At 44.9% G+C, this 23764-nt stretch overlaps 5 protein-coding genes across 5 annotated transcripts; 1 reads left to right on the forward strand and 4 right to left on the reverse strand.

The window, feature by feature from the left end:
* Window positions 1-415: 415 nt before the first annotated feature.
* On the reverse strand, window positions 416-3387 carry LOC310819178 (E3 ubiquitin-protein ligase RNF212B-like; the record flags this gene model as incomplete). The annotated part of the gene is made up of 10 exons (XM_083690422.1): window positions 416-435; window positions 711-805; window positions 922-952; window positions 1744-1787; window positions 1955-1983; window positions 2263-2323; window positions 2597-2703; window positions 2818-2892; window positions 3055-3107; window positions 3288-3387. The coding sequence occupies 10 exons, from the start codon at window positions 3385-3387 to the stop codon at window positions 416-418; spliced, it is 615 nt and encodes a 204-aa protein (XP_083546548.1).
* Window positions 3388-5853: 2466 nt separating this feature from the next.
* LOC310819179 (zona pellucida sperm-binding protein 3-like) lies at window positions 5854-7337 on the reverse strand (the record flags this gene model as incomplete). The annotated part of the gene is made up of 7 exons (XM_083690423.1): window positions 5854-5943; window positions 6035-6140; window positions 6249-6429; window positions 6495-6586; window positions 6742-6845; window positions 6961-7130; window positions 7310-7337. 7 exons carry the CDS (start codon window positions 7335-7337, stop codon window positions 5854-5856), a joined length of 771 nt encoding a protein of 256 aa, XP_083546549.1.
* A 915-nt stretch (window positions 7338-8252) lies between these two features.
* Window positions 8253-10536, reverse strand: LOC310819181 (zona pellucida sperm-binding protein 3-like; the record flags this gene model as incomplete). The annotated part of the gene is made up of 7 exons (XM_083690425.1): window positions 8253-8357; window positions 8691-8718; window positions 9002-9090; window positions 9172-9277; window positions 9447-9627; window positions 9731-9822; window positions 10514-10536. The coding sequence occupies 7 exons, from the start codon at window positions 10534-10536 to the stop codon at window positions 8253-8255; spliced, it is 624 nt and encodes a 207-aa protein (XP_083546551.1).
* Window positions 10537-10907: 371 nt separating this feature from the next.
* Window positions 10908-12188, forward strand: nedd8l (NEDD8 ubiquitin like modifier, like). The gene is made up of 4 exons (XM_083690003.1): window positions 10908-11045; window positions 11358-11405; window positions 11552-11634; window positions 11794-12188. The coding sequence occupies exons 1-4, from the start codon at window positions 11028-11030 to the stop codon at window positions 11909-11911; spliced, it is 267 nt and encodes an 88-aa protein (XP_083546129.1). The 5' UTR covers window positions 10908-11027; the 3' UTR covers window positions 11912-12188.
* A 61-nt stretch (window positions 12189-12249) lies between these two features.
* Window positions 12250-23564, reverse strand: ap1g2 (adaptor related protein complex 1 subunit gamma 2). The gene is made up of 22 exons (XM_083689964.1): window positions 23385-23564; window positions 21999-22201; window positions 21740-21864; window positions 21111-21252; window positions 20793-20889; window positions 20623-20699; window positions 20232-20327; window positions 20023-20103; window positions 19782-19880; window positions 19382-19437; window positions 18634-18747; window positions 18255-18395; window positions 17791-17845; window positions 17435-17557; window positions 17254-17343; window positions 16987-17114; window positions 16585-16689; window positions 16098-16245; window positions 15740-15884; window positions 15308-15465; window positions 14984-15082; window positions 12250-14825 (listed from the first exon to the last, which is right to left on the reverse strand). The coding sequence occupies exons 2-22, from the start codon at window positions 22197-22199 to the stop codon at window positions 14724-14726; spliced, it is 2382 nt and encodes a 793-aa protein (XP_083546090.1). The 5' UTR covers window positions 22200-22201; window positions 23385-23564; the 3' UTR covers window positions 12250-14723.
* Between the last annotated feature and the right edge of the window lie 200 nt (window positions 23565-23764).

Genomic DNA, 23764 nt, shown 5'->3' on the forward strand with positions numbered 1-23764 from the left:
AAGCAGAAATGTGTCAAATTCAACCAGGTATACCAGAACATGTATTTAATCAAAAACATTTTTACAGTGTTGTTATCCTACTATATGATAAAACATGTATGTTGTGTAGAAAGTCGAAGGAGAAATCATAGTGTCTTACATTAGTCTTAGTTGCATATCCCTTCTGTTGCTGTTGTAAACTGAACATTTGTTCCCATGTGTTATAAAGTGAAAATGTTGCACTAATTTCACAAGGTTATGTTGTATTGTGTTCAGTTTCATATTTGCACAACTGTGTCACTGGAAACAAAGTAAAAAACAAAAAAACAAAAAAAACTACTTTGCAATTGTGTGAGTGAATCCCTTTGCTTTCTTGTTCGTTTGAATACTGGTTCAGGGGAGGTTTTTCCTCTCCCTGCTCTTTTTGAGATGTGGTTCAGTTGTTCATCCGAGAGGCTGTAGAGAGAGGTAATAATAACTATGCTAATACACATGTCTTATTACTATTGTTTGATTTTATCTTAGAAGACATACATACATGAAAGTGTCCAAAACAGTTGGATCATTTACATTCAAAATCCAGTCCATGTTTGACAGGAATTATTCGAAAATGTGAAATGTTGTTAATAAATTGAATATTCATTACTTGCATTTTGATATTCATATACTGGAATTGAAATATAATTGACTTCAACCCTGTTGTCTGAGAGCATTAAAAGATACATTCTTACCTGAGTACTGGCCATTTCTTAAGGGTCTGGGTGACTGCAGCGATGATCCAGTCAGGAACTGGAACTGGAAAATGTTAGGAGTCAGATGCTCAGACCTAAGAACGGGAGAGAGAGGAGCTTTATCAGTCGCCATCATGAATAGCCTGCACCGACGGCTAATATTGACACGTACAACGTGTACTGTAAATCTACTAAAATTCAGGTTTCCTACCGGGTAGGGGTGCCAACTGTGCTGGGTGTCCCTTTGAAGAGACGAAGACAATTTGAGTCCCGCATTTTACAAAAGTCTTGTCCATATAGCATGAGAATTGGTACTCAATTACTGGCAATGTCCGTAGAGAAGATCAGAAACTATAATTTCACTTGATCATAGAAAAGGCTAGCACAGTTATCCTGGAGGTCATCTGATGCCTGTACTCACTGAATCCACGTTCCTGCAGTGAGCTAAGGGTGGAGATTGAAGTGGCAGAACCAGGCGGAGTCTGAGAGTAGGCAGGTGGGATGGAGAGAGAACATCAGCAAATACACTTCTGTAGGAAAGAAATGTTATTCCCACCATGAGAAATAGCTAATGTTTATATGCCACTAAAGAAGGACGTAATTGGATGCAGATATGAATACTCACAGTGAGGGTAAGTCCACGGTGTCTGTCTCTGACCCTCTCCACTGACCCAGCTGAGCCAGGGTGGCTGATGCACATACAGGTTATTGAGCAGAAATATCCTGGTGTAAATATTCACTGCCACAATGAACATGGCATTGTGTAAGAGACTTGTGTATGTCACTCTGTGTACTACTGTATCATGTGTCTATGCACCCCTAAAGGAAAGCAATGTGAATGATAAAAGCTCCTACCTCCTTCCACTTTGCGAGCGTGGGGTAACTGTGGGAATGAGAGACAGAATATTTCCCATGCACATCCCACTACTTGTGGATTTCCAATGAAAGGGCCCCTTGGGAACTCATTACATTGCCTAGTTCTGTCAAGTAAAACATCTCGGAAATGCCTCCGATTATCAACATTCATCATTACCTGGGGAAGTGACAGCAATTGGTAGTGACATTCTTTGGGCACTGCTGAGGAAGCAGAGGAGAGTTCTGTCATACATTTTTAACCCACCAGTTAATTTAATGAGAATGTGTGCTTAAAAGGACAGCCAGATTATGTTTAATTGTGTGATATATTATTGAAACTTTTTATTAATTAATTTACTTATTACTAATTAATTCATAATTGTAGGTACCCATTTGTGTGAAATTGTCCTGGTGATGCCTGTGATGAGAGGAGTAAAAAATGTGTTTATTATTATTATTATTCATCAGTTGTACTGTGTGTGCCATGCCCATCATGACACCAACAGTGCTTTTAAATAAATTCAGAAGAAAAACCATTCAGAAGCCTTTTGGTGCTATGACCCACTGAAGGAAGTAAACTACATACAGTGGCTGTGTTCCAAAATGCATTCTTGCACTCTCTCGGGCGTATACCGTACTTGGTGTACACTCGAGATAGAGTGCAAGAACGCATTTTGGAACACAGCCAGTATCTTACCCTCCTCTGAGAAAGAGGCTTCTTCAACTCTGCATTCTCTCTTTTCAGCTCTGAAACTTGCCTGCAGAGAGGGCATGTGGGAATAGAATAGGAAATGAGTGACTGTAGTTAAATCCAACAAAATACAAAACAGAGGAATGCTGAACTGGCATTATGACTGCTGATGGCCCCTGGTGTGAGCATTGATTACTTTGTCTTATGATGACTGTTGGATAGATGATTCACTTACTTAAACAAATGTATTGTTGTAAGTTGCTTTGGATAAAGGCGTCTGCTTAAATGCCATAAATGTAAATGTAAAATGTGAAGTAATAGTCAAGTGTTGTTACCTAACCTGTAACACTGCTCTGTGACCTCTTTCAGTCTACTCTCCAGCTCCACGGATTTGTGCTTGAAGTAGCTTGTGACCCTCTCCTTCTGCCTTCGCTGAAACAGAGCAATCTGACAGGCAAAGATTACATCATCACAGATAGGACAGGTGTACTAGTCAGTGAGTACATTATTAAACTTTGTTTATTGGGCAATAGTGGTTTTGGCTGATACGGTGAGTTGAACCTGTGATATGTGCTCCAGACGTGACTGGATGAGCTTGACTGGGTCCTTGAAGAACACCTGTTCCTGAGATTTCATCTGCCAAAACATTGGCGAGTTGAGGGGCCAGGGTTGAATTGAGGAAAGGAGACAGAGGGATGTATGAAGTGGTGGGGATAGTTCATTTACAATCCAGGAACATGTCTGAGGATTTCTTGTGGAATTCAGACATCCACCAGTGACGAGTAAAGGCAAACCAACCTGGTCTGAAATAGGCAGGTAACTGCAGCTGGCTCCACACACATTACACAGTTCTGAGGGGAAAATACATTACATTCCAGACGCTAATACACGTTAATTCCAGACGTTAATACATTTATAAAGCACTATTTTTGTCAAGCACCGAAGGACTATCACATGATTTATGCCAATACATTACTTACAGTGTAAAACCTTTATGAGGGTAAGTTTAACGGAAAATAGGACTGTCATACTAGGATTGATGCAGCTTTCACAGAAGATATGACCACAGCTGGAGACAGCAAAGTTCTGCCCCCGTCTTCGGAAACAGCTGTTACAGTGGAACCAGTCCATTCCAATGCCTCGCTAACCCTGCGAATTGGGGATATTGCACAGGTAACTGAAGAGTATGAGTATGTCTGAAGAGTATGTCTGAAGAGTATGAGTATGTCTGAAGAGTGTGTCTGAAGAGTATGAGTATGTCTGAAGAGTATGTCTGAAGAGTATGATTAAACCGGTAGGCTTGCTAGCTACAGTCTGACAGTGACAACACCTTACTATAAAGGTAATATTGTATTGTCATGTTTGATGTCAAGTTGATTCAGTAAACACTTATATCTTTCAAAAGTCTAATTTAATGCAGAGCTTTCACGTAGTGTGTGGACATCATCGTACACAGGCCTAGCTACGCTAAAGTAACGGTAACTAGCTAGTTAGCTAGTTGGCTGCCTAGGTACAACCTGAACTAAACATAATAATAATTTAAAGCTTGAATGCGTAGCTAGTATTGCTGTACTTGGAAAACACTTCGGGGCCGTATAGAGTAAAATAGAGTAAAAAATAAAACGTTATATAGCCAAATGTACCTGACCAAACGATAAATGTCGGTCTATGCGTTCAGCAGACCGTGCGCGCGTCGTCTATTCGGGCTTTGTGTTATGTAGGCTTACAGTAGCTTTATGAAATATAACTAATGGCGGTTTTTCACGAGACCGAGGGTGTGAAGTTATACTTTGACTTTTATTCATGTCTTTCAGTGCAGAGGAAATGGAAAAGAGCAAAACACTTTTTGTATCCGTATTCTGGAAACTGGTATCATCACAATGTAACGCTGTTGTAAGAACTTTTACTTTTTCAAATGATTCATAGCCTCTGTGTCTATTTCATGGTGTCATTGTGTCTCCTTCATGATGTTACTGTGTGTCCTTCATGATGTCACTGTGTCTCCTTTATGATGTCACTGTGTCTCCTTCATGATGTTACTGTGTCTCCTTCATGATGTCACTGTCTCCTTCATGGTGTCACTGTGTCTCCTTTATGATGTCACTGTGTCTCCTTCATAGTGTCACTGTGTCTCCTTTATGATGTCACTGTGTCTCCTTCATAGTGTCACTGTGTCTCCTTTATGATGTCACTGTGTCTCCTTCATACTGTCACTGTGTCTCCTTTACGGTGTCACTGTGTCTCCTTCATAGCGTCACTGTGTCTCCTTTATGATGTCACTGTGTCTCCTTCATGGTGTTACTTGTTGCCAATACGGCCTTTCCACAACCGACCACCAGGTCATAATGTACAAGGCAACATCAATAAAGGCCAGACTGGGAGACTGAGGAGCGTTAAAACCTGTAGATCCCGAACGTGCTGAGACCAGAGGCTGAGATCTGTTCTGACCATTGGGGAGTCCTGTCTTGGGGTAGCACATCGCCGAAGTTCACTCCGACCATGGGTCCCACAAAGACACCTATACTGGGTCTTGAACAGCCTGGCGGCTGTTAAGGAGGGAGCTCCCGACACTCTGAAATCTCAGCCGCTGTTTCTCTCAGTACTAGGCATGCCCTTAACTGAGACTCTTACTTCAGATTCACTAGCTTTGGTCAGACACCCTCATTGACTTGACATGAAAAAAAAGGCCATGAGAATGACTAAATCAAGAACATGAAGGTTACTCATTGGATGGAGCCATGCTTCTACCAGATGTAGGCAATGTGGTGCATCAGCAAACTAAACTCGTCTCCTTGTATGCCTAGATGTCCTTGGAAGCATGACTTCGATTGCAATGTGCCCAAGCTCTTACCACTACTAAATAAAGAGCTCAAACCATCACTGAATCAACCTTTTTGTATCCTCCCTGCCACCTTGCATGAGTCAGGCATGCTTGTGTGAAACCAGATTGTGAATACTTTTTTGTATTGCAAAATATCCAATTACCATTTTTAAGAGACTGAATCAGACCAAAAGATTCAAGTACACCATATTAAGTTAACAAACATTTATTGCAAATCAAATGAAGAGCAGCCTTTCCAGAGTCTTATGCATGGGTTGTAGCCCTCATAAGGACACTGCTGGCAGCTGAAACACAAGCAGTTAGCATGCCCATGTAGTGTAATGCATCCAAGACATTTTGAAATGCAGTTTGAGAGAATGACACTTCCCAGGTTAATCATTCAGGTCCTGTGATTAGCCAATGATCGTAAGCGGTCCAAGAACAGCCTTTTGGGTCAGCCCACGCATCCCTGAGAGAATAAATAGAAAATTAGAGCCAAGGGTAGAGGCATCCAAGTCAAGGCCATAATGTCACTTGCTTTTCCTTGTAGAAAATTGACATGAATACCTGATGCCACACGCCTTCTCCTCCTGGGCTTGCAGCTGGAGTCACAGCACTTACACAGGCTACTATGGGAGGAGTCATCAAGCAGATCCCAGCTGAGAGACAAGTTACAGTAACACCAGTCAGACATACAGCACCCCTACTGGAGAAGCCAATCAAAACATCCCATTTCATGGCTACAGCCCAGACAGGCCCATGTATGCCTCCATTGCTTACCCATGATCCTTCACATAGTGGCAGGCCTTCTTGCTACTGTCTAGATCAGTGGGGTCCCAGGCCACAAGTTTGCAGTAGATATAAATCTGTGGGATTGAGAGATTTGAGATTAGAACTCATTCACAGGCTGCATTAAGCCATGCAAAAAGATAAATTAGGTAGCGATAAGACACCCACTTCTTCTCCCTGGGGAAATTTAAAGGCTTGAAGGGATAGATGAATTTCAGAGGTTTCTTGTCTGGGCTGGAACTTTGAGTTTGTGGTCTTGCTGTCCATGAGACACCTGAAGGAAATGTCAGTAAAGACTAAGATGAATGGCATGAACCCACTCCTACTTGAAATAAAAAGGTCCAAATAGCCCCATTGTTAATCATTACCCAGGACAACATACCCGTTGTTGGTGATGATAGGATAGACGTGGCTCTCCGGGTGCAGCTCTGGTGTTGAGGCTGCCACACACTCCTCCAGGAGCAGCAGCAAGGGCTGATGGTCCTTCTGCTCTACTGCAGCCCAGATCGGGATTAGAGAACCCAGGAGGAAGGCACTGGACCGAGCTGGACCCGAGAAGTCCTCTAGAGAAGAGACGGAAGTTAAATCATGTCAGTCTACTTTAAGTTTACAGGTGGCCAAAACCTACCATTCATGAGTCCCATGTGGAACACCAGATGCCCTTGGCCATATGTATGAAACAGCACTGGTTTGAACATGGGAGGGAGCCAGTCCAGAGGCCTGCATACATCACAAGGAGAATATAGGTTGTAATGGCAAACATTAAAATGCTAGAAGCAGGTCACCACAGCTCAAGTAGTAAGGGCATTTCACAATTGAAAGTACAATTTCCACAAACAGTGACAAATCTGTATTGACAACTCCCACTTGTTTACCTTTCATAGGCACAAACCACTGCGTGAGAAAATGCCTTCTGAGCTTTCATAGGAGCAGCCTTGTAGTTCAACACACTAATGTAAGTCAGCTGGTCCCCAGTCACCTTTAGAGGGAGACAAGTCAGAGTCATACAGATGTCAAGTCAAACAACCTTATTGCTCACAAACTATCCTGCATCAAACCAGCCCTCAGAGACTGCAACCTTCACAAGCTCCTACCATTCTCCAGAATCCACAGTCACTGAACTCTGCATGGAATTCAGCCTGTCCATCAGAGACGGTCATAGGAGGACAGTCACCCAGCCGGAGAAGAGAGGGGTCAATCTGGGACCTGGCCTCCTTCCATGTCACGGAGACTGAATCATGGCCACAGTCTACTTTGACATCTGCTAAAGGGTGGGAAGGATGTGAGGGCAATCAATTTAGTAAAGCCTTAATGTGGAAAAGACAAAAGTACTTCAGTGTAAGTAAAGGTTAGGTATGCTTTGTCATCAAGATCACAAACATCAATTGTCACTAGCCTAAACACTTAAACTCATTAGATTAAAGACTGCTGTTAACACCTTACCTGCGCTTACTGCAATGGCAACAGCCATGCCCAGAAGGCTTACACTTTGCCAAAAGAATCCCATCATGACTGAATACAAATGTTCAGTTGCAGTAGTTATTTATACTATACTATTTATCTCCCCTGGCCTGTCAGCTAGCAATTAAGTTAATTACTGTCAGCTGTGACACAGATATGTACTTGTCATGTTAACAACCCTCAGCTGCAGAGAATCAATCCCTGATTTGAAAAGCGTTAGTATGAGGTCATCCTAGTCTCCAAAGCCATTAGCAGACAATCCCCAAAACAAAATATCAGTTGGTATTCATATTAATGCTAGCTGTGAACATTTCTCATAACATTAAGAAAATGTAAAATTGTTCCAATTCAAAGTGAGATGTTAGTTTTCATCTGGAAAAAAATGGATATATCTTTTTTGCAATGGGAGCATTTCTTTTACTTATAATCATGTCAGATTTTGACATCAAGTCAGGACATGGATGGAATGGTGCATTTCCAAAGTATTTGAACTCGGCCAGAGGGATGAAAAAGGGGGATTTTTAATTAAGGAGGCAGTTCTTGGCAAAGGAGGTTTATTGGTGAGTTATACAAAACATGAAATTATATGGTCTTCATTTTCTTATTATAAACAGTATTAGGTCAACTATACAAGCTGTATACAAACACAATCATAACCTCCAGAATTTCACCTTTTGGCTGATTCATGTAGTTACCCTCTAGGGGAGAGCTTACATCTGGATCATAGTTACCTGATACTGCACATGTCACATTTAGGCAGACTATAAACCAATGTTGCGGTTTCGCTAAACTAACAGCAGCTACATTTCAACTAAAGACCACTACAGCAAAAAATACAGTCACTGTTTTTATTGACACCACATTATACAGAGTACACAAAAAGTCACATGGGTTTGGAGTAGTTGGTCCCATAGATGTTGCCACCTCAACACTGGTCAAAAGCTGCCTCCCTCAGGCCTCCACAGCTGGCAACTATGAAGAGCTGTAGGGCAGAACAGCAGTCTGCTAGACAATCACACCGTCCAGCCAACTGAGAGAAACCAAATGAGAAAACACATGATTAATCCATGGACCGTGCAACGTTGACCATTATGGATCCTCTTCAGAACAAAAGCTGATTAAACGATTGGTTTTTCAAAGCTTAAAAAATAACAAACACCAACCTTCTTCTGCTGTAAGTGACTTTACTGATGTCTTGTTGCCCAAGGTTTCAGAACTGTCCACAATGGTCAGTGGTCCAATAACAGTATGTTGCACCAAGCCCTGAGGCTCTAAAAAGAAGGCGCATTCAGGCAATTATTAAAACAGCTCATTTTTTACTTTTGGCTGTTTTTATGAAACCAAGTGACACGACAGCAGTTACCTGATCCCACTCCCCTCTTCGACCGGGACTTGCACAAATGGGAGTCACAACAATTACAGAGGGCACTATGAGATGGGTCATCCAGGAGCTCCCATCTATGAACAAATGGTTATTTGGCTGCAAAACTGAAATTAGTATGGTCCAGTATTAAGTATAAGCAGACCACAGGGGAGGCTGGAGGAGGTGGAAGGACAGGCTCATTGTAATGCATGTAGTGGAATCAAAAACACATTTGATACCATGCATTACAATGAGCCCGCCCTCCGATTTCTACTGCCACTGGTGAACCAATATACACAGTGGTTACTTACCCTCCATGCTCATTGTTGTAATTGCAAACCTTCTTGCCTTCATTAAGAAGCTCAGGGTCCCACGCAACAAGCTTACAATGAATATACACCTGGAGCAGGGAGAAAAAGGGAGAAGCAGTCAAGACCAATTTTCCCAACACTCCACTCATACCCACTAGTGCTCCACTCACCTCCTCCCCAGGAGCAAACTTGAAGGACTGCAGGAGGAGTATGATTGCAGAGGAATGGTACCTTGGCAGGAACCTGGAGTCTGCTTTCTTACCATCTACAAGACAACTGCAAAGAAATTGCATTATCCAGTGCTCATCTTAAACCAGCATCTCAATTAACCAATAAGGACCAAGTGTAGATTTTTATTTTTAGAAAAATGTTCACTCCATACTTTTGATTTTAGAATGATGGGATGACTCTGCCAACATGTTCAAAATAACTGCCTGGAACATACCCCTTGTTGAGGATTATAGGATACACTTGGCTATAAGACTGCAGATCTGGTGTCGTGGCTGCCACACACTCCTCCAAGAGCATCAGCAATGGCTGATGGTCCTTCTGCTCCACTGCCGCCCAAATTGGGATGTGGGAGCCCAGGGAGAAGACCGAGGTCCTGGATATAGCAGTTAGGTCTTCTACAGACAATAGTTACACAGAACAGTATTCAGAGCTACTGTACATTCACCACAGGTTTCAGCAATATTTCCGACTGTTTCTCTGCTAGGTATAGGAACTCACCATTGAGGATTGCCATGTGGAAGTTCAGTCCTCCACGACCCTCAGCAGTACCAGAGCCAGGGTTAAGAAAGTGAGGGATCCAGCCCTCTGGTCTACATTGAAGGGGGAAAACTGGGTTGACATTGACATTGCTGCAATGTTAAGTGGATTCCCATTTCCCAATCTCAACACCATAGCTAGGTTTGACAAAGTGCTTCCTGTAGATATTTACCTTTTATAAACACACTCAATTGGATATGTAAATGCAGCAGGTCGTAGGGCCTTAGCATATGGCCTGAATGTCAGTTCATTCCTGTAGATAAGTTTTTTTGTAGTAATCTGGGGGGAATCAGGAGAGACATTGGTCATTCACAGATCTAGAATAGTTGACAGAATCAATCCTTAGAGTAGATGATGTAATTACCACTCTTTTGAACTTGCAGTCAATGAATCTGGAGTGAAACAACACTTCCCCTTGTCCATTTGGCAGAACAGAAAACTTGGAAGGAAAGCAGTTCCCAAGGAAAAGACGGGGCGCATAAGTTACAGACTCTGGACTGAGGATCCATTTCAATGTGACAGAGTTCTTCCCACACTTCACTTCAATATCTGAAAATGAAATCAAAACATTCAAATTATTATTTCAGAAAAGTGAAAATGAGGTTGCTCAAACAGTATAAAATGCATAATTTGGCATAGGCTACCTTCATTTGCCCCAATTGCTGCTACAACAGCCAAGATGATTATACATTGCCAGATGAAAGTCATCATGTCTGAATGAACCGGTAGTGGCCTGGAACTGACACTTTATGGACCAACAAGTTCATAATTAGATAAATGATGGACACCTGAGAGAATCAATTAGGTCAGGTGACAGAACAGACTTTGCTATATCATGGGCTGGTTTTCCGGACACAGATTAATGGAAAATCTCAGTTGAAGATGCCTTTTAGTCTAGGATTAGACTTAATAGGTTGGGGAAACCAGACATATATGTTTGCGGTTTTTCATGTGATCGCAAGACAACATTGAATTTTTACGTTTTCAAAATAAATTATAATAGTCTGACAGACCACTGCCGGTATGGCCTTTATTCATGCCACAAAAGGCATATTTCCGTTGCCTATTTTATCGAGGCGGAACAAATATCACAAAACACAATAGTCGAAAGCTTTAGTGACACACACAGGAAATGGAATTGAATTTGACGGCTCTCGACTGAAGTAGCTGAAATTGTTGACAACATAATCATACTGAGGTGTCAATTAGATACTTTTCAATCGATTTATAACGTTTGTTCTTACATGCGACAGTCACAATGCTGATCAAGGTCAAGGTAAGACCAGTAATTTAATCAGAAGACATGGCCAAACAAAATAGGCCAGATAAGCGAGACAGCTAGCTAACTTTTTTAGCTGTCTTAGTGGCTATTGGCTAACCATACGCAACGTTGATCTCTGTTTTCGGAGATGAATTTGGCTACCTCACATTTTTATCTGGACAGCACAACGATGTGGACTTCATGATCATTATGACTGCCCATAATGGCATGGAGTGGGGGACTAATTACATTGATGTAACGTTAGGTTGCTAACATGTTTGCCAGCTTTGGCATCAATTGATCAATTCTGTCTCTTGTCTTGTGCAGACTCTCACTGGTAAAGAAATAGAAATCGACATTGAGCCTACAGATAAGGTACGACAAGTAATGGAGAGAATCTGACATGTCCTTCACCATATTTTGCTTCTTATTTATTGCTCTGTTGATATTGTTTGTTGCTATGACAAACTTAACTCACTATATCAGTGTTGTCTCTCTCTCTCATACATATACATACACAGGTGGAGCGAATCAAAGAAAGAGTGGAGGAAAAAGAGGGGATTCCACCTCAGCAGCAAAGACTCATATACAGTGGAAAACAGATGTGAGTGAGCAACTCTACCATAGAATATGGTCATGAAACATTTCCCTGGAATCAAATAGCTGCATTGAGTGTTCCTGAGTCACTCTCATATTTTTTTTTTCGTTTAATCTGTTTTCTTGCCTCATCTTTCCTGCTCCTGCTTCACTCCATGTTTCCCAGGAATGATGAGAAGACCGCTGCAGACTACAAGATCCAGGGAGGATCAGTGCTGCATCTGGTACTGGCACTGCGAGGAGGGTTAACCTGCCACTGTTCAAGTACGCCGCTGACCTCCTAGTGGTCCCTCTGGTCCGCCTTGTGCCAACCTGAGAGTTCCTGTCATCGTCACACCATGTTGCAACACAGAGAAGCAATTTGCCAGAATGCTGTGGCACCAAAACCCATTGCTTCTGGGCCTGAAGCAAACAAAGGACTTTCTGCTATAATTTCTCTGTGTGGATTATATTTTTGGTAACCACCTGTGCTTAAGTTTCAAGAGTAAGTGGGCACACAGTGCACAAATGAGTTTGATTAACACTGTGGTTATTTTGTTTGTGAATAAAAGATGAAGTTGACTGTTTTTGTTGAAGTGCAAGTGGTGGGCACTGGTTAACACATGATTCAGGCAGTCACTGGTGAGGGTTCTGAAAACCTTTAATTACAAATGACACGAGACAGGGTATTCAAAGGCAATGCACACAACAAACAGAATTCTCTTTCCCTGACTCTCCATTTCTCCCTCTGGTTTCTTTTTTCTCATGAGGGTAGAAGTGGTTACTGGTCGTAAGGATTGTTTAGTACTAATTGCACTGAGCCCATTGTCAAGAGTACAATTGTTGATATCCATGAACTGGTCAATGACCCATATATAGAGGATATTGACAGGTTACCAAATCACATATCAGCCCAGTTATGCGTCCTCCAATAGTCATGTGCCATGATTTATTTCGATCATTTATTTGGTCTTTATGTAACAAGGTTGGCCATATCCTGCAACCCAGTCTATCAAGTGTTGTGAACATGAGTCATCTATTGTGCTTTTCTTACCCAGAGGTTGGGTAGTCAGTACCAGTAAGAGTCAAGACCAGTATTTACCCTAAAATATCCATAGGTCTCTCAAACCACATCCTAGGCAGCAAACGCCATATGAGAACGCCATATTTTCAAGAGAACGAGGCTATGAGTGGAAACACTGGTCCGGACAGCCTGATTGGTACTGACGCTTCACAAAGATAATAGTTTAGTTTAAACTTGGGGGGGGGTGTTTGGGGGGTACACACCATTCACAGATAAAACAGAACTCTCACCTCAAAATAAAGTCAATGTACATACAAGTTAACACAGCAGCTCAGACCCAAAGAGGGCTCAGAGACAGTGACAGGCACAGGGGAAGAGAGAAGCAGCTGAGCGAGCAGATGGAGAAGAGAGGTAGGGAGGAGACCAAGAGCACAACAATGGAAGGCATGTTATCCTGCCTCCCAATTCTCTGCCCTTTCCCTAAAGTGTCTTATCGACTTGTTGACTTCGCCACGTGGATTTAAAGGCATAGGATTGGTGTGAGTGTGGTCTTCCTCCTAACACATATCCTCTGTGGCTCAGTTGGTAGAGCAACTACGCGCTAACAACGCTTAGGTTGTGGGTTCGACTCCTGCTGGGACCATATATACTGAAAAATGTATGCACTCACTGCAATGTAAGTCGCTTTGGATAAAAGCGTCAGCTAAATGGCATATATATATACACACTAGTCCATTCCCTTTAAATCCATGTGGTGTAGTGGACAGGCGAATAATACGTACCCCCTATGCACTTGATCTGAGAGAATTAGACAAGTGTAAGCAATACGGTAGTTAGCTCATCTTTGTCCTCTGTTTGGCTAGGTGCCATGTTTGCCATTACTGCTTACACCTATCCAATCCACTCAGATCTAAACAAGTGCCTAGGGTACTAGAGAGAGAGAGAGAGAGAGGGAGAGAGCAGAGAGAGAGAGAGAGAGAGAGAGAGAGAGAGAGAGGGGGGGGGGGGGGGGGGGGGGGGAGAGAGAGAGAGAGAGAGAGAGAGAGAGAGGGAGAGAGCAGAGAGAGAGAGAGGGCAGAGAATTGGAACGCAGCATGTAAGAGTAGATAAGGCGTAGTGTTGGGGAATGCTGCTGATCATGTGGCTCGTATCGACCAGTGGGAAGCGTAACAGTGGCCACATGGGGTACGTGGCCCTGGAGTGAAACGCTGTCTATCAAGTCACCCGTGTACAAGGCTGGATGGGCAAATACTGAGATGCAGGCTGCGTTCCCTGGCTGCTTACATTGCAGTCTGGTTTCCTGTCATGTTAAAACACTAAATGCGACCTCTGCAAATGCAGAAGTAGTGTTTAACATGGCAGGAACCCAATCAATATGCGTAAACGATTTCATCATCTGCACAGCACAACATAACAACAACATGTAGGTGCCCGGGAACGCAGCCCTTCTCCTATTAGATGAGATGGTGCGTGGACAGTTCTCACTGCACAGTTCTCAGGACAGATCTTTCTTCTGATGGGACAAGTCCCACCGGCCCTGACAGACATCTTCAGATTATTGTTGACCGGTGTGACACACAGGTTAAGACAACCCGCAGCTCTGGAGACCTACAGTACACCGAAGCCAGTTTGCATCCTCGGAAGTGCCGTTAATTCCTGGTTATCCTATAGGGAAAACAAATGCCAGTAGTCCGAATGGGCACTGTTGAGAAGGTGTATAATGCTGCCAATGGCTTAGTTAAGTTAATCCTGAAGGAACTAAAAGGTCTCTGAGTTCATCTACATGAAGCCCTGCCAAACTGGGAGGGGGGGGGGGGGGGGGGGGAACAGACAGTTTCCACAGCTCACGAGGCTCAGCCGTTAGAGAAATAAAAGAGTTGGAGTCATTTGAAAAATATCAGCTTGGATTGACAGAGTATCAGGTCGCAGTGTAGGATGATTGATTGACAGAGAGGATCCCTCCATTTATGATTGACAGCTGTCAGGTAGAATGGATCCCCACTCCACGGCCTGGTCGGCTATCGATCCTTCCATGTACATGGACTGATGTCAAATGTCAGAGTTGATTGACAGGTTGAATTGATTGACAGCTGTCAATGCCAGGCAGGACTGGGGAAGGAGTCGATCTGCACGGTGTCCTGACAGAGGGAGCCTTCGCTGGTAAAGGACACACGGACCCTCATCTTCAGACTCACCTGAGGGGAAAAAGGAGTTTTCAAGTATTTCAAGTATATATATATATATATATATATATATGTGTATGTATGTATGTATGTATGTATGTGTGTGTGTGTGTGTGTGTGTGTGTGTGTGTGTGTGTGATTTACAGAGGGAAAACTAATAGAAAACCCACCTTGGTTGGGTTGTTGAGGAGCACCGTCTGGGTCACCTGACCTGCTCCACGTGCGAGGACGACGTCACCGCTCGGAGCCTTCATCTGTAACTGGACGCTCTGAGGGAGATGAAGATGAAGACGATCACATGATTGTCCATTATCACAGAGAAATGAAAATATGTTCCCATGGACTGCAATTGGGTACTGTACAGTCATGCATCCAGAGCTATGCTGGGAGATACTGTATAGGCCTACTGTAAACTAGCAACACTAAACACAGAGAGAAACAGGCAGAAGCACAGACACAGAGAGAGAGAGAGAGAGAGAGAGAGAGAGAGACACCTTGGGTACAGCTGCTTGCAGGGTGAAGCTGCTGATGTCCCCCTCGGTGGAGTTGGTGGCGGTGAGGGTCACGGTCATCCCTGTGTCCGTCTGTTTGTCCGTCTGTAGTTTCAGAGTCACACCGTTCTTCTCATACACTGTAACACTTGGTGGCGGCGCTATGGAAACCGAAAACAGTCAGTCATATGAGGCTATAGAATGGTACACTACAATAACAAGAGCATCATCTTCATATTCATCATGAAGATCAGGTTTTGTATGTGTTGAAAACAGTAGATATCTAGATCAATTTCTCGCAGGCTGAATCTCTCTCTCCATGAATCCTTTGCTCTCACGGTTTCCCTTTCACCCCCCCCCCCATCTCTCTCTCCATCTCTCCGCTGCTCTGTGTGTGTGTGTGTGTGTATGTGTGTGTGTTTCTGTCTGTCTCACCAGGTGTGGGGTCCAGTCCCCCCAGCAGGTCCAGTAAGTCTCCCCCACTGGTGTTGCTGACAGAACCAGGAACTGTGCTGGACTGAGCCGGGCTGGGCTGGAGAGGCTCATCAGAACCACCCAACAGATCCAGCAGATCACACACCTTTCCAGTAACAGGGGAGAAATGAGGAAGAGATTCCAGATTGATTGACTTACTTGATTACACATTGCGCTTGGGCAAGTCCACAAATTTGGTGGTCAACTTTATACACACAGCTGGAAAATAGAAGGTATCAGTTCAACATATTGTACTTTGCTGGCATAAATAGACCAAACCTGATACTCTGTTGTTATCATCATCATCATCACCACCTACCTGGTTAACAGGCTCCTGGATCAACACTGCCTCCCCCTGCTTGAGTTTGGTTGGCTCAATCTCTTTGATCGTCCCCCCTGATGGCTCTCCGTTCGTATGACCCGGTGAGCTCTTGTCAATCACAGGCATCCTCTCCAGCACTGCTGCCCTGTGAGCACAGAGAGAGAGAGAGAGAGAGAGAGAGAGAGAGATCAAACATGGCTACCGAGACAAAAAACACCATTCGCACTGCATTCTCTCCCTTACACCCAACTGTCTCCCTGAATCCCAAATCAACACCTACCCCCCCGCCCCCCAAGGCACTTGTTTCCACCTGAGTGGATTGGACAAGTGTAACAGTAATGGCAAACATGCCACCTAGTCCACCGGAGGGCAGACATGAGCTAACTACCATGTTGTTTACACTTGTCTTAGTGGGGGTAGGGGCTAAGGGTTGATTTAGGATTCAGGGTCAGTCTGCCAGTGCCGCCAATGTTGCTGTATGTACCTCATGTGGTCGTATTTCTTGAACAGAGCGTTGTACTCTACTGCCCTCTGCTGGAGCTCCACATCAATGCAGCTGCCGTAGATGCTGACGATGCTCCTGATCCGACTGCGCGGACGAGAGAGAGAGAGAGATGGGGGGGAGGGGGAGAGAGAGAGAGAGAGAGAGAGAGAGAGAGAGGGTGGGGGGGGCGAGAAACAGGGTGGGGGCCGGGGGAGGGAGGGAGGGAGAGAGAGAGAGAGAGAACAGCAAGAAAAGCAAAAGCTATTTTAGTATTCTCTGTATCAGCAATGCAGAGTCTCACTGGCCCAAACACAGGGGGGAAAAACGGATAAAGCAGTTTTGTTACTGTATGATGGCTGTAGCAGTGAATCAGGGGGTCGTGTGAGAGGGGACGATGCTTACTCCACGTTATTCGTTATGCGTGTGCTTAGTTTCATGGTCGCCGTGAGAGCGAAGCCCCTGGTTGCCGGCGCCGACATGTGCGACTGTAACACTGTTTCCAAGGCGTCCAGGACATCATCTTCTGTCACCTATGGCAGGACAAAACAGAAACTGTTTTAATCCCATGTATACATTATTGTCAATGAACATGAACCTTCCATTTGTATTAAAAACAATAAAACAGACTCCTCTTGTTTCTTTCCCTCCTTCCATCCCTCTGTTACGTACCTGAACAGGTTCCGTCTCCTCACACTCTCCTCTCAGGAGCAGGTCTCCATACTCCCCGATACACCAGCATGCCACCTGCACCAGGGGTTGCTGCAGAGACAGAGAAACAAACACACTTACCCAAACACTGCACAGCATACCTCAGAGCAGAGCAAAGCACATAACACACACACACACACACCTGTGAGATGTCTGTGATGAGTGCTCTGTACAGCTTGTGGACCGTGTAGCAGTGTAGTTCTGTTGCCGTGGTGATGAGCTGGATCAGGTTGGGCACCGTCTCGTCCCTCACGTCGCCCCCTGCCTGACACAGAGGGAACTACAAGTCAAAACACAGGACAGTCTAGACAGTCCAGCCAACAGTGGCAGTGGGACGACCTACTTTTCACCGAGAACACTCTGGGGATTTATTCATCCCCGATAAGGAGGACACTGTTCATGGTGGGGCATTATAACAATAGCTGCTTCGCAGCCATAACAACAAGCAAACGTAGCATCTCTGAAACCAGGTTATCGTGGTACAGTGGCAGTATTTACCGTGGTGAGGACATGCAGGATGGTGTCAATGTGCCAGCGCTGAGAGGGAGAATACCTGACAGAGACACAGAGACACACACACACTCAGTGGTGTTTAGGTGCTGCAGTTCAGATCACGCACACGTACGTACGTACACACACTCGCACACACACGCTCACACACACACACACACACACACGCTCACACGCTCACACACGCTCACACACACACCTTGTGATACACAGGGAGGCTACAGGCCAGCATGTTCAGTGCCAGAGCTCAGCCAGAAAGACAGCGTGAGACTACACACAGACACAGAGCGAAATACACAGACACACGCAACCACACACAGAACCACACAGAGGGACTGAGGAACACTGACACAGATACATAGTGAGATACCTAGAGAGCCATAGTAACACACAGAGACACTGAGACCCAGACAGGGGGGCAGATCCAGTAAACGTAAGCCCTGGGACAGTACCTCTCAGCGGCGTTAAAGATGCCTGAGGTGGTGTGTTGTCTGAGCTCTGGGGGACAGCTGGAGAGGAAGAGGAGCAGCTCCTTCATCAGAGAGCGGATGTTGACAGCCGACACCAGGGCCAGAGACAGCTCCAACGCCCGTCTGAGGAAGTAACAGGAACACAGAACAATGAAATATAATCGACCGTGGCACATCGACACTACCATTGTCTCATTGTGACTCACCGACTGCCAACAAATGGCTAGAGCAAACACATTCTACACTACGGGCAACGGTTACGGCAGGATTGTATATACTACATGGTCTTTAAAGAGGCTTTGGCTCTGGTAATACCGCAACTAGTGCTGCATTCCTGTATGCTGTTTATGTGAATAACCACCGTTTGACAGAAGCATCCTGGTCCTTCAGGCAGTCCACGATGGTCCCCCTGTGACGCTGCACGGCATTGTGGTCCGTCTGCACTATCTTCTGAAGTGAAGTCATGGAAATGTACCTGTACGGAAACACAAGAGTGGTTATTGTGTTTTGGGTGAGGAAGTGATTCATTTCACGGGACACATCGCTCAATGTGTCTCAACCCAAGGTTATGCTTTACAGAGCAACATGTTTCCAATGTTTCTTCTCAACAGCTGTCATATTCAATTTTCACTAGCTGACATATCAGAGGCATCTTATTTCTGTGCTTAATCTGGGCGGGCATAACGGCTCTCTTCCAAGCTCCAAGTTCTCTTTGAAAATCTCGTATCTCCTGAAGTGATCAGCCAGAACAGAGCATGCAGGACAGATGCCATCTGTTCAGAGCCAATCTAGGTTTCCTCCAGTGAGATGCAGCAGCCTTGTGACACTGAGACAGGGAGGGGGGAAAAAAGCTGGGACCAGACCAGACTAACCTGCTGAGCCAGACGGCCCCTATAGAGAGAGTTTCCATACGGACAACACACCTCAACACTGACTGACAGAAAGAGGACAGAAACAGATGTGTGAATCCATGAATCTTAGATGGTACACAGATGCTGAAAGCATGTCTGTCAAAACACTCACAACCTGTAAGACCTGAAGCTAAATGATTCCAGGAATAGACATGCAGAGGAGATGAGGAAGGGAGGAGAGGGGAAAGGAATACCAACCGGATGTTCCTATCGTTGTTCAGGAGAAACCTCCCCAGGATGTTCACAGCCAGGACCTGTTACACACACACACACACACACACACACACACACACACACACACACACACACACACACACACACACACACACACACACACACACACACACACACACACACACACACACACACACACACACACACACACACACACACACACACACACACACACACACACGCGCACACACACACACACGCGCGCGCACACACGCGGGAACACACACACACACACACACGCGGGCGCACACACACGCACACACACAAAATCATTCCTGAGGCTTGGGTCCAGCTCTGGATATATCTTTTGATGTAAAAAGCAACAACAAAAAAGTATTTATGTTTACAAGAAACTGTCACTCACCCTCAAGCCACTTTCAGATTTTATGTCCATGACTGTGAGAACGGTTTCATACAACACAGCACTGCCTGCAGTCTTACTGCTGTCTGTGTTTGTGGCCACCTGTCAATCATTCACAGACATAAACAATCATTAAAAAAAACATGCTTTCCACCTTAGTGAGTTATTAATGAACAAGCATTTACATAGACATGCAGGTAAAAACACCCCAGTCTGGATGTGTGTGTGTGTCTCATTAATGTACCTGGGCCAGAAGGTCATTCATGGCATCACTGGCTGCGTCATTATTGCGGCCCAGGATCCTCAGCAACCTGAGAATGCGCACCTATGGATAGAGAGAAAAGAGGGGGGAGAGAGAGAGAGGGTGAAGCTTATGACACTAATCAGCTGTGTGTGGGTATGGTTTGGCAGTTGTAGAAAAGAGCATCTATATTGCTGTTGATCCCGACTGACCTGCAGGAAGGGGTCGCTGATCCCTGCGACATTGTGTTCTGGAGAGTAGCCTGACATCACCAGGCCTTTCATTATCTGCACCAGCTCCGGCACCGCCTGACACACACACACACACACACACACACACACACACACACACACACACACACACACACACACACACAGCGTGGAGGTGAGGCACGGGCATTAACTGAGGTGTGGGTATTTTAGTTTGCAATGTAATGATGTGATGAGGTAAGAGATAGATAGATAGAGAGAGAGATGGAGAGAGGGAGAGAGAGATAGAGAGATAGAGAGATAGAGAGAGAGAGAGATAGAGAGATAGAGAGATAGAGAGATAGAGAGATAGAGAGATAGAGAGAGAGTATGGAAGTAAAAGTGTGTGTCTTACCTTACGGAACTGCTCCAGGGTCTCTTGATTCCGCTCACACAGCTCAGTGATCAGAACCACAGCTCCATGCAACACACCTACAGATGAAACGGGACAACACATCAGGACCGGAGAATACGTTGATAAGACAGTAGATACACGTGTAAGGTACGCAGATTAGACAAACTGACCGTGGTTCTTTTCAGACAGCAGGGACTGAGCAGCGGGGGTGAACAGCTCTCCTAGTTCTGGTACTTTTCTCACTATGTGGACCGCACAAAGAGCTGCCTGAAATGTCAACACACATCATCATCATCATCATCATCATCATCAAACATATCAGCATACACAATACATATATAAACACTGGGATCAGTGCTACAGATGATTTAGCTGATGATTGCAATGCAGTCTGTGGCAGCTTAAAGTCGGGTTTGTGGCAGTACATAAGGAAGGTCAGCCAGGATGGCATGGAGGAAGGAGCTCGGGTGCTACAAGGCAGTGGTCACCTTCTTTTTGATGTAGGAGTTGGAGGCTCTGAGCAGGCGGTCGATCTCGGGGGCCAGGTCTCGACACATCTCAGCCGAGCCCATACAGGCCAGAGTACATAGAGCCAGGGACTGGACGTACTGGCTGCTGTGGGACAGGTCACTGATACACACATAGGGCGAGAGGGAAATGGAGTTTCAATTGATATAGGGTTCCATCCATAGAGATTGAACAGTTGTTCTATGGCTATGGTTCCGTCTGTCTGAGAGTTCTGTCTGTATGACAGTTCTGTCTGTCTGAGAGTTCTCCCTGAGGGTTCTGTCTGTCTGAGAATTCCGTCTACCTGATTGTCTCCGGGTTCTGTCTGTCTGATAGTTCCGTCTGTCTGAGAATTTCATCTACCTCACCGTATCAAGGTTCTGTCTGTCTGATTGTCTGAGAATTCTGTCTACCTCTTTGTCTCAGGATTCTGTCTGTCTGAGAGTTCCGTCTGCAAGCCTGTCTCAGTGTTCTGTTTGTGTGATTGTCTCAAAGTTCCGACTGTCTGAGAGTTCTGTCTGTCTACCTGTCTCAGAGTTCCATCTGAGTGTCTCAAAATTCTGTCTACCTATAGCTCTGTCTGTCTGTCTTCTAATTCCTGTTTTCTTACTTCTTGATGGAGTTGGTGATGAGCAGGCTGGCATCCTGTTTCTCGTCTAGAAGCATCATGGCACCCAGGTACCCAACACGCTTCTCATTGTACCGAGGACTGGCGATCAGACGCACACACTCCATCTGAGAGAGACAGGATAGAGAGCTGGGGTTCAAGCTTCACAATATAAACTACTTCTCTAGAAATACAATTCGGGGAAGAATCTAAAAATACTGTACTCATTCCCTAATGTCCTGGAGGCGTTGTGCATCATTACCTGACCAAAGTGGGCGGGGTAGCCTAGCATGTGCACATACAGCAGCTTGGCCAGGTTGTGAGAGCGCCCCCCATTGTCAGCCTGTCTGAACTGCGCCCGGATAGCAGCACACTCCCTCTGGATCACTCCACGCTCCTCGCCCTGTGTACGGGCTCCTCTGATCACCCTGATCATCTCCTGCAGACGCACTGATGGAGACATGGCTGTGTGTGTGTGTGTGTGTGTGTGTGTGTGTGAGTGAGAGAGAGAGAGAGATGGAGAGAGAGAGAGAGAGATGGGTGAAACGTGAAATATACACTCACTCAACACTTTATTAGGAACACTTGTACACCTTCTCATGGTGAAGGTGGTGTAATGGTGTGGGGAATGTTTTCTTGCGCGTTAATACCAATCAATCATCGCTTCAATGCCACAGCCTATTTGAGTATTGTTGCTAACCACGCGCATCCCTTCATGGCCACAATTTACCCAACTTCTAATGGCTACTTCCACCATGATAATGCATCATGTCACAAAGCCAAAGTTTAATGAACATGACAATGAGTTTAGTGGCCTTCCCAGTCACTGGATCTGAATCCAATAGAACACCTTTGGGATGTGGTAGAACGGGAGATTCGCAGCTTGAAAGTGCACCTGAAAAATCTGCAGGAATTGCGTGATGCAATCATGTCATCATGGACCAGAATCTCAATGAAATGTTTCCAACATCTTGTGGAATCAATGCCACGAAGAATTGAGGCTGTTTTGAGTGCAAAGGGAGGCCCTACCCAGTATTAGTATAGTGTTCCTAATAAAGTGCTCAGTGAGTGTATATTACATTACAATAACTTCCTCTTAAATCGCCAATTTTCTCAGGCCCAAGTAGGAAAATGTATTCTCAACGGTTCCGTGTGACAGAACAGAGTTGATGAGACCGCTGAGTCAACAACAAGATACTCATCAGCTCCCATAATAGACTTTGCATTTCCTGTATGCCGTATATGCACAATGTACTTCAGCACAGGTGTGGTTAATGAATGACACACCTGAGAACGTCGCTTTGAGGTTGTTCAGTCATTCACGTACATTCAAAGATACAAAAGTATTACTACAACACTGACATCATGCATATTAGCTAACTAAATATAAGACTGATAACAACAACTAAAACAGACTCAATAAACTAGCATAGCTAGCTAGCCACAGGACATGATGTTTTGATGACGTTGGCAAAACAGCGACAGCAGTTATCATCCATCCTAAGAGCACTAACATTGGAACTCACACGTCCAATTAATTACCATGCCCACACAAACGTTGTCGAGCGTGCATTTGGCTGAATTGATCGTCCTCGGATTACATGCAAGCTAACCAAGCTAGGCATATTTTTCTCGATGTTGGTCTTACCTTCGGGACGTGAAAACAACGCACCTAAAATATACTGTGCCCGTTTCTCGGTTCAATAAACAATAATGTACCGATGTTCATTAAACTCTCCTCAATTTCAGTGGACCACTAAGGCTACTCGGCGACTCTCGGTTGGCTAAATGCCTACTGTACGCTGCTGTCCTCTCCCCTCAGCTGGTGGACCATTACGGCAGCATCACTTCCGCCATCTGATCTCTGACAGTGCGTGAACTCCACCCCCTTGGACAACTGTACCAGGACGTCGAGGTCGGTGTCCTTGACAACAGGTGGATGAAAGATGGATGAGGACCGGGTGCAATCAAGTGATGCTTGGTTCGATCATCCGAAGAATTGCACTGAAGGTCATGGGAGTCTTAAAT

The sequence above is a fragment of the Argentina silus genome, assembly GCF_951799395.1.
Source record: "Argentina silus genome assembly, chromosome: 18".
In the NCBI taxonomy this organism is placed as follows: domain Eukaryota; kingdom Metazoa; phylum Chordata; class Actinopteri; order Argentiniformes; family Argentinidae; genus Argentina; species Argentina silus.

Coding starts and splice junctions, on each gene's coding strand:
- nedd8l (XM_083690003.1), top strand. Junction 11,406..11,551: donor ACATTGAGCCTACAGATAAG/GTACGACAAGTA, acceptor ATACATACACAG/GTGGAGCGAATCAAAGAAAG. Junction 11,635..11,793: donor ATATACAGTGGAAAACAGAT/GTGAGTGAGCAA, acceptor CATGTTTCCCAG/GAATGATGAGAAGACCGCTG.
- ap1g2 (XM_083689964.1), bottom strand. CDS start 22,199: ATGTCTCCATCAGTGCGTCTGCAGGAGATGATCAGGGTGATCAGAGGA. Junction 20,890..21,110: donor ACTCCTACATCAAAAAGAAG/GTGACCACTGCC, acceptor TTGACATTTCAG/GCAGCTCTTTGTGCGGTCCA. Junction 17,344..17,434: donor TCATCACAGACATCTCACAG/GTGTGTGTGTGT, acceptor CTGTCTCTGCAG/CAACCCCTGGTGCAGGTGGC.